The following is a 9443-nucleotide window of genomic DNA, read 5'->3' as shown; positions in this document are numbered from 1 at the left end:
TTTTAACACGAATCTCGTTTCAAAATGCGCGGTGGCGACTTAATTGCCATGAAATTGTTTCCGACCCAACCGGAAAAAAAAAGATTCTATTTATTAAAGTCCAGAAGAGAAAAAAAAACTTCCAAAACAAAATAAACCAAGCTAAGAATAATGGCGTGGGAGCACCCCCCACCCAAAAAAAAAAAACTAATTACGAGTGAAAAAAATTTCTCCGGGCAAAACCCGAAATTGAATGAATAGCAATATAATGCTGAAATAGTATTTCGCGAAGGTGGAATTCGATAGTCATGCAATTTATACTGGTTTAAGGACCCGGAAATTCGTCAATGTTGGTTAGGGAGATTTTCTGTCTCCCTTACAGAGATATTAGGTTTTTCTTGATGAAATTTAGCTTTATTGAAATGGGCTGGACTAAAGTACTTCGTATTGTAGAACCCTTTCAATGTATAATAAAATTTCATAATATTTTGCTTTATTGAAATGGGATACATACTGTACACCCCAAAGGAACTAACGTGTTTGAGCGGGACTCGAACCCTAGTCTGGCGATCACCAGACAGGGGCGTTTCCAATAAGCCACCACAATTTTTATACATTATCCAATATCATAATCTGAATGAATACCTTTTCTGATTCTGATCATTAATTGGTAATTTGATTACGAGATTACCATAAAACTCCTGCAGGTATTGCATAACTAGTGCACGCGACCCGTCAAAAATGAAGGCTAAATTTTTAGACAGATATGCATGCACACGCACAAGCAACCTTCTCTCACCCGGGGAGAGCACAAGCAACCCCCTCTCACCCGGGGAGAGCACAAGCAACCCCCTCTCACCCGGGGAGAGCACAAGCAACCCCCTCTCACCCGGGGAGAGCACAAGCAACCCCCTCTCACCCAGGGAGAGCACAAGCAACCCCTTCTCACCCAGGGAGAGCACAAGCAACCCCCTCTCACCCGGGGAGAGCACAAGCAACCCCCTCTCACCCGGGGAGAGCACAAGCAACCCTCTCTCACCCGGGGAGAGCACAAACAACCCCCTCTCACCCGGGGAGAGCACAAGCAACCCCCTCTCACCCGGGGAGAGCACAAGCAACCCCTCCTCACCCGGGGAGAGCACAAGCAACCCCCTCTCACCCGGGGAGAGCACAACCAACCCCCCCTCACCCGGGGAGAGCACAAGCAACCCCCTCTCACCCGGGGAGAGCACAACCAACCCCCTCTCACCCGGGAGAGCACAACCAACCCCCCCTCACCCGGGGAGAGCACAAGCAACCCCTTCTCACCCGGGGAGAGCACAACCAACCCCCTCTCACCCGGGGAGAGCACAAGCAACCCCCTCTCACCCGGGGAGAGCACAACCAACCCCCCCTCACCCAGGGAGAGCACAAGCAACCCCCCCCTCACCCGGGGAGAGCACAAGCAACCCCCCCCTCACCCGGGGAGAGCACAAGCAACCCCCTCTCACCCGGGGAGAGCACAAGCAACCCCCTCTCACCCGGGGAGACCACAAGCAACCCCCCCCCCTCACCCGGGGAGAGCACAAGCAACCCCCTCTCACCCGGGGAGAGCACAACCAACCCCCCCTCACCCAGGGAGAGCACAAGCAACCCCCCCTCACCCGGGGAGAGCACAAGCAACCCCCCCCCTCACCCGGGGAGAGCACAAGCAACCCCTTCTCACCCGGGGAGAGCACAAGCAACCCCCTCTCACCCGGGGAGAGCACAAGCAACCCCCTCTCACCCGGGGAGAGCACAAGCAACCCCCTCTCACCCGGGGAGAGCACAAGCAACCCCCCTCTCACCCGGGGAGACCACAAGCAACCCCCTCTCACCCGGGGAGACCACAAGCAACCCCCTCTCACCCGGGGAGACCACAAGCAACCCCCTCTCACCCGGGGAGACCACAAGCAACCCCTTCTCACCCGGGGAGAGCACAAGCAACCCCCTCTCACCCGGGGAGACCACAAGCAACCCCCTCTCACCCGGGGAGACCACAAGCAACCCCCTCTCACCCGGGGAGAGCACAAGCAACCTTCTCTCACCCGGGGAGAGCACAACCAACCCCCTCTCACCCGGGGAGAGCACAACCAACCCCCCCTCACCCAGGGAGAGCACAAGCAACCCCCCCCTCACCCGGGGAGAGCACAAGCAACCCCCTCTCACCCGGGGAGAGCACAACCAACCCCCCCTCACCCGGGGAGAGCACAAGCAACCCCCCCTCACCCGGGGAGAGCACAACCAACCCCCTCTCACCCGGGGAGAGCACAACCAACCCCCCCTCACCCAGGGAGAGCACAAGCAACCCCCCCTCACCCGGGGAGAGCACAAGCAACCCCCCCCTCACCCGGGGAGAGCACAAGCAACCCCCTCTCACCCGGGGAGAGCACAAGCAACCCCCTCTCACCCGGGGAGAGCACAAGCAACCCCCCCCTCACCCGGGGAGAGCACAACCAACCCCCCCTCACCCAGGGAGAGCACAAGCAACCCCCTCTCACCCGGGGAGAGCACAACCAACCCCCTCTCACCCGGGGAGAGCACAACCAACCCCCCCTCACCCGGGGAGAGCACAAGCAACCCCCCCTCACCCGGGGAGAGCACAACCAACCCCCTCTCACCCGGGGAGAGCACAAGCAACCACCTCTCACCCGGGGAGAGCACAACCAACCCCCCCCTCACCCAGGGAGAGCACAAGCAACCCCCCCTCACCCGGGGAGAGCACAAGCAACCCCCCCCTCACCCGGGGAGAGCACAAGCAACCCCCTCTCACCCGGGGAGAGCACAAGCAACCCCCTCTCACCCGGGGAGACCACAAGCAACCCCCCCCTCACCCGGGGAGAGCACAAGCAACCCTCTCTCACCCGGGGAGAGCACAACCAACCCCCCCCTCACCCAGGGAGAGCACAAGCAACCCCCCCCTCACCCGGGGAGAGCACAAGCAACCCCCCCCTCACCCGGGGAGAGCACAAGCAACCCCTTCTCACCAGGGGAGAGCACAAGCAACCCCCTCTCACCCGGGGAGAGCACAAGCAACCCCCTCTCACCCGGGGAGAGCACAAGCAACCCCCTCTCACCCGGGGAGAGCACAAGCAACCCCCTCTCACCCGGGGAGACCACAAGCAACCCCCTCTCACCCGGGGAGACCACAAGCAACCCCCTCTCACCCGGGGAGACCACAAGCAACCCCCTCTCACCCGGGGAGACCACAAGCAACCCCCTCTCACCCGGGGAGAGCACAAGCAACCCCCTCTCACCCGGGGAGAGCACAAGCAACCCCCTCTCACCCGGGGAGACCACAAGCAACCCCCTCTCACCCGGGGAGAGCACAAGCAACCCCCTCTCACCCGGGGAGACCACAAGCAACCCCCTCTCACCCGGGGAGACCACAAGCAACCCCCTCTCACCCGGGGAGACCACAAGCAACCCCCTCTCACCCGGGGAGACCACAAGCAACCCCCTCTCACCCGGGGAGAGCACAAGCAACCCCCTCTCACCCGGGGAGACCACAAGCAACCCCCTCTCACCCGGGGAGACCACAAGCAACCCCCTCTCACCCGGGGAGAGCACAAGCAACCTTCTCTCACCCGGGGAGAGCACAAGCCTTGGAGGAAAAATAACATTAATCCTCCTAGGCACAAGCAACCCCCTCTCACCCGGGGAGAGCACAAGCAACCCCCTCTCACCCGGGGAGAGCACAACCAACCCCCCCTCACCCGGGGAGAGCACAAGCAACCCCCCCTCACCCGGGGAGAGCACAAGTAACCCCCCCCTCACCCGGGGAGAGCACAAGCAACCCCCTCTCACCCGGGGAGAGCACAAGCAACCCCCTCTCACCCGGGGAGAGCACAAGCAACCCCCTCTCACCCGGGGAGACCACAAGCAACCCCCTCTCACCCGGGGAGACCACAAGCAACCCCTTCTCACCCGGGGAGAGCACAAGCAACCCCCTCTCACCCGGGGAGACCACAAGCAACCCCCTCTCACCCGGGGAGACCACAAGCAACCCCCTCTCACCCGGGGAGACCACAAGCAACCCCCTCTCACCCGGGGAGAGCACAAGCAACCCCCTCTCACCCGGGGAGAGCACAAGCAACCCCCTCTCACCCGGGGAGAGCACAAGCAACCCCCTCTCACCCGGGGAGACCACAAGCAACCCCCTCTCACCCGGGGAGAGCACAAGCAACCCCCTCTCACCCGGGGAGACCACAAGCAACCCCTTCTCACCCGGGGAGAGCACAAGCAACCCCCTCTCACCCGGGGAGAGCACAAGCAACCCCCTCTCACCCGGGGAGACCACAAGCAACCCCTTCTCACCCGGGGAGAGCACAAGCAACCCCCTCTCACCCGGGGAGACCACAAGCAACCCCTTCTCACCCGGGGAGAGCACAAGCAACCCCCTCTCACCCGGGGAGAGCACAAGCAACCCCCTCTCACCCGGGGAGAGCACAAGCAACCCCCTCTCACCCGGGGAGAGCACAAGCAACCCCCTCTCACCCGGGGAGACCACAAGCAACCCCTTCTCACCCGGGGAGAGCACAAGCAACCCCCTCTCACCCGGGGAGAGCACAAGCAACCCCCTCTCACCCGGGGAGAGCACAAGCAACCCCCTCTCACCCGGGGAGAGCACAAGCAACCCCCTCTCACCCGGGGAGACCACAAGCAACCCCCTCTCACCCGGGGAGACCACAAGCAACCCCCTCTCACCCGGGGAGAGCACAAGCAACCCCCTCTCACCCGGGGAGAGCACAAGCAACCCCCTCTCACCCGGGGAGAGCACAAGCAACCCCCTCTCACCCGGGGAGAGCACAAGCAACCCCCTCTCACCCGGGGAGACCACAAGCAACCCCCTCTCACCCGGGGAGAGCACAAGCAACCCCCTCTCACCCGGGGAGACCACAAGCAACCCCTTCTCACCCGGGGAGAGCACAAGCAACCCCCTCTCACCCGGGGAGAGCACAAGCAACCCCCTCTCACCCGGGGAGACCACAAGCAACCCCTTCTCACCCGGGGAGAGCACAAGCAACCCCCTCTCACCCGGGGAGACCACAAGCAACCCCTTCTCACCCGGGGAGAGCACAAGCAACCCCCTCTCACCCGGGGAGACCACAAGCAACCCCCTCTCACCCGGGGAGACCACAAGCAACCCCCTCTCACCCGGGGAGACCACAAGCAACCCCTTCTCACCCGGGGAGAGCACAAGCAACCCCCTCTCACCCGGGGAGAGCACAAACAACCCTCTCTCACCCGGGGAGAGCACAAACAACCCCCTCTCACCCGGGGAGAGCTAAGCTACAACCCTAGTTGAAAAAACAGGATGACGTAAGCCGAAGGCCTCCAACAAGTGAAAAATCCCCCAGTGAGGAAATGAAATAAGGGAATAAATAAACTTCAGGGACCTAACATAAGCCGTATTTAATGTGGAAACCCGGTCATGCAAACATCCAATTGTACTGAATAAATCAAAACGCGAATTCACTTTGGGTGGGGGTGGGGGTGGGGGGTGGGGGTGGGGGTGAGGGGCATTTCATCCCAAAATCCATTTGACACGAAACACTCTGGCCGTAATTCGGGTCCCTTTCTACGCTGTTTACGAGGGAATCTCATTAAGGATTATAAAGTTCGCCTAAAGCTTTAAAAAAAAAAATTGCAATTTCAGAATAGCACGAGTCGTTCCATTTACCTTCGGAAATTCGCCCCGGGACATTAGGTCACATTAGTGCAAATAGGTGGAAAAAAAAATGGGAAATCCTTTCTAACTATTTTGCGGAGTTTATTTTTTCAGCCTTTTCTCATAATCTTCCTGTCAAACATCATTCTTTTTGGTAATTGTTTACTCAAAAGTGTCACTATTTGTAAATTGCATATTTTATGGACACTTTTGAGTAATTAAATCATTTCTAATTAAGTATATTTTGAATATACAGTATATCAAATATACGCTGGCATCATGAACTTCTGTTTACGTACGCTGGCATCATGAATTCTGTTTGGTTGACTATGTTGACATGTCAGTTCCAAGTCGTTTTAGTGAGGAAACCGAGCTATTTTCTTTTTACAACCCCTTCCCCCTTTCTCAACATATCTTGCTAATTATTGCTTTCCCAGAATTTAAATAACCACCTAATTACTGTACAAGAAGATGAGAACTGCAGGACTGCATTATTTTGGAGTAAATGGAGAGCGTGGTGTTGTAAACAATTATCTTCTTTTATTTAGATTTCGTGACCAGGTCAAAAGACGAAGCTATTCATTTAACACGCGGATAAAGGACACTCCAAAATCAAACCATTGTTCTCTAGTTTTGGGTAGCACCATAGCCTCTGTACCATGGTCTTCCACTGTCTTGGATTAGAGTTCTCTTGCTTGAGGGTACACTCGGGCACACTATTCTATCTAATTTCTCTGCTTCTTGTTTAGTTAAAGTTTTCATAGTTTGTATAGGAAATATCTATTCTAATGTTGTTACTGTTCTTAAAATATTTTATTTTTCCTTCTTTCCTTTCCTCTTGGGTTATGTAGTGCCATACCCTCAGTACCATGGTCTTCCACTGTCTTGGGGTAGAGTCCTTTGCTTGAGGGTACACTCAGGCACACTATTCTTTCTTGTTTCTCTTCCTCTTTTTATTTTGAAATTTTTATAGTTTATATATGAAAGAATTAATTTAATGTTGACATTGTTTTTAAATTTCTCTAAAAGTTTATTTACTTATTTCCTTTCCTCAATGAACTATTTTCCCTATTGGAGCCCTTGGACTTATAGCATCCTGCTTTTCCAACTAGGGTTGTTGCTTAGCAAGTTGTAGTAGTAGAAGTAATAATAATAATAATAATAATAATAATAATAATAATAATAATAATAATAATAATAATTATTATTATTATTATTATTTGCTGAGTTTATATTTTCATTGTTTTTTTGTTTTTTTTTAGATTTTTTAGATTTTTTTTTAGACAGAGAAATAGAAACGAAAATATTCTTTTTACACGCATATATAATCTGTTTGTATTTCTGTCTTTATGAGTTGATTTGCATATTATTATTATTATTATTATTATTATTATTATTATTATTATTATTATTATTATTATTATTATTATTATTTTCATTATTATTATTATTATTATTACTTGCTAAGCTACAACCCTAGTTGGAAAAGCAAGATGCTATAAGCCCAAGGGATCCAATAGGGAAAATAGCCCAATGAGAAAAGGAAATAAAGAAATAACTAAACATCAAGATAAGTAATTAACAATCAAAATAAAATACTTTAAGAACAATAACAACATTAATATAATTCTTTCATATTTAAATTATTAAAACTTCAAAAAACAAGAGGAAGAGAAATAACATAGAATAGTGTGCTCTAGTGCACCCTCAAGCAAGAGAACACTACCCCAAGACAGTGGAAGACCATGGTACAAAGGATATGGCACTGCCGAAGACTAGAGAACAATGGTTTGATTTTCGAGTGTCCTTCTCCTAGAAGAGCTGCTTATCATAGCTAAAGTCTTTTACCTTATAAAAGGAAAGTAGCCACTGAACAATTAAAGTGCTTTAGTTAACCCCTTGAGCGAGGAAGAACTGTTTGGTAATCTCAGTCTTGACAGGTGTCTGAGGTCAGAGGAGAATACTGTAAAGAGTAGGCCAGACTATTCAGTGTATGTGTAGCCAATGGGAAAATTAGCCGTAACCAGAGCAGTGGATTCAAATACGTTTGCCTTAGCTGCACTTGCATCTACTAGAACCAACTTAAAAGAAACATATCTAATGTACAGTATGTGCATTTATACACACACATACATACACACATACATATATATATATATATATATATATATATATATATATATATACATATATATATATACACACACAGATATATATATATATATATATATATATATATATATATATATATATATATATATATATTATATATATATGTGTGTATATATATATATATATAATATATAATATATATATATACTTACTTAGAAGTAAGTTATTTCGTAAAATTTATATTTCGTGACCAGGTCAGATGTAAGGCAATAGAGACGAAGTTATTCTTTTACCACGAGGATATAATCAGTTTTCATTTGCGTCTTATAAGTTGACTTACATATTCAAGTATATTCAACTTTGATGTTACTATACATAGAACCATCCACCTTCAGATATATACTGCCAATATAAGTACATTTCAATTTATATATAATTATTCTTGGGAATAAGTTATTCCAAAAATCATAATTTTATGAAAATAATTTTGTGAAAAGATATCGTATTATGAAAATTTACGAGCCTCCAATCACGTTTAAAATTGACATGACGACTGACCAGGTTCATCAGATCTAGATTTAGGAGGGGGCGGGGTCAGGCCAAGATCTACGATGGTAAGAACCCTGAAGACGGAGTTGAAATGGATACAAGATACCTTCAAGTACCCAAGAATACTAAACCATGAATAAGATCTATTCAGCTTACCAAAACACTATTGGAATCCTTATGAAAAATCTGTCGGAAATTTTCATCGCATATCATGCCAAACAGCCAGCGCTTTAAGAGTTCTTTCATTGCCACTAAATAACAGTTCTACAAATTATGAGAGAGTGGAGTAGTGGGCATGATCGGAGAATATGACGGATAGTCTAATTTTTTCACCCCTTCAGGACTGGTCAGTTTTGACATTAACTAAGTTATTGTACAAACTATGAGATAGTGGGCATGATCGGATATGATTAACGGTCTAATTTTCTTCCCATTCGCAAGACTGGTCAGTTCTAAGGCCCCATTTAACCAATTTGCCATATTTTCTAGCCAGTCCAGCTCCAGCTCTGTTGAGGGCACACCTATCTCGTCTGGTTAGTCTCCAACCAAAGTCCTTCTAATGGTCCCATTCCATCACAGGTCTATAGACCTTGATTCCATTATTCTGTGCTGGGATTTAGGATGGCAGTCCTTACACAGTGGCAAAGATCTTCCTTGACTAAAGCCTATTTGGAACTGGCACGTGAGGATGTAGCAGGTGTCCTTAGTCCAGGATTTGTTTGCTCTTTTCAATTTTTTTTGTTTATGACTCCTGATTCTTGGGGGAAGGGGATAATAGAAGGATTGTAGAGGGTGTTAATGGGAGTAGGACGTAGTGTTTGTGATAAATCTACATGCCTCGTGAGCATAAGATCTATTTACTTAGCATGCGCTGATCGGCTCCACACTGCTGCACAGTACTTGGTTAGTGCATAGCACAAGACCAAGACAGTTATTCTTAGTGTGTGAGCATTGGCTCCCCCACTTGGTTCCGGGTAGTTTTTCCATCCCTAGGCGGTTTTGTAGATGGGTGGTAAATGACAGAGTTTTACCCAATGTCACAACTAGGATAATTGGAAACTGGTGATATAATAGATCTACGCCACACCAGGGGATCTTGAGTTTGCGATTGGCT

General features: G+C 49.9%; 1 protein-coding gene across 1 annotated transcript in view; it reads left to right on the top strand.

Annotated features, from left to right (window-relative positions):
- The window catches only part of LOC137621396 (adhesive plaque matrix protein-like), a 163417-nt gene extending 158116 nt beyond the window's left edge, over nt 1-5301 (top strand). The window contains exons 3-4 of the mRNA XM_068351694.1: nt 4143-4569; nt 4833-5301. Coding sequence (XP_068207795.1) covers nt 4143-4569; nt 4833-5301 — 896 coding nt within the window. The remainder of the gene's footprint in view (nt 1-4142; nt 4570-4832) is intronic.
- The last annotated feature ends 4142 nt before the right edge of the window (nt 5302-9443 follow it).

This window comes from Palaemon carinicauda, chromosome 28, assembly GCF_036898095.1.
Source record: "Palaemon carinicauda isolate YSFRI2023 chromosome 28, ASM3689809v2, whole genome shotgun sequence".
Taxonomy (NCBI): Eukaryota; Metazoa; Arthropoda; class Malacostraca; order Decapoda; family Palaemonidae; genus Palaemon; species Palaemon carinicauda.
The sequence above is the reverse complement of the archived record's forward strand: the minus strand, read 5'-3'. Positions and strand labels throughout refer to the sequence as shown.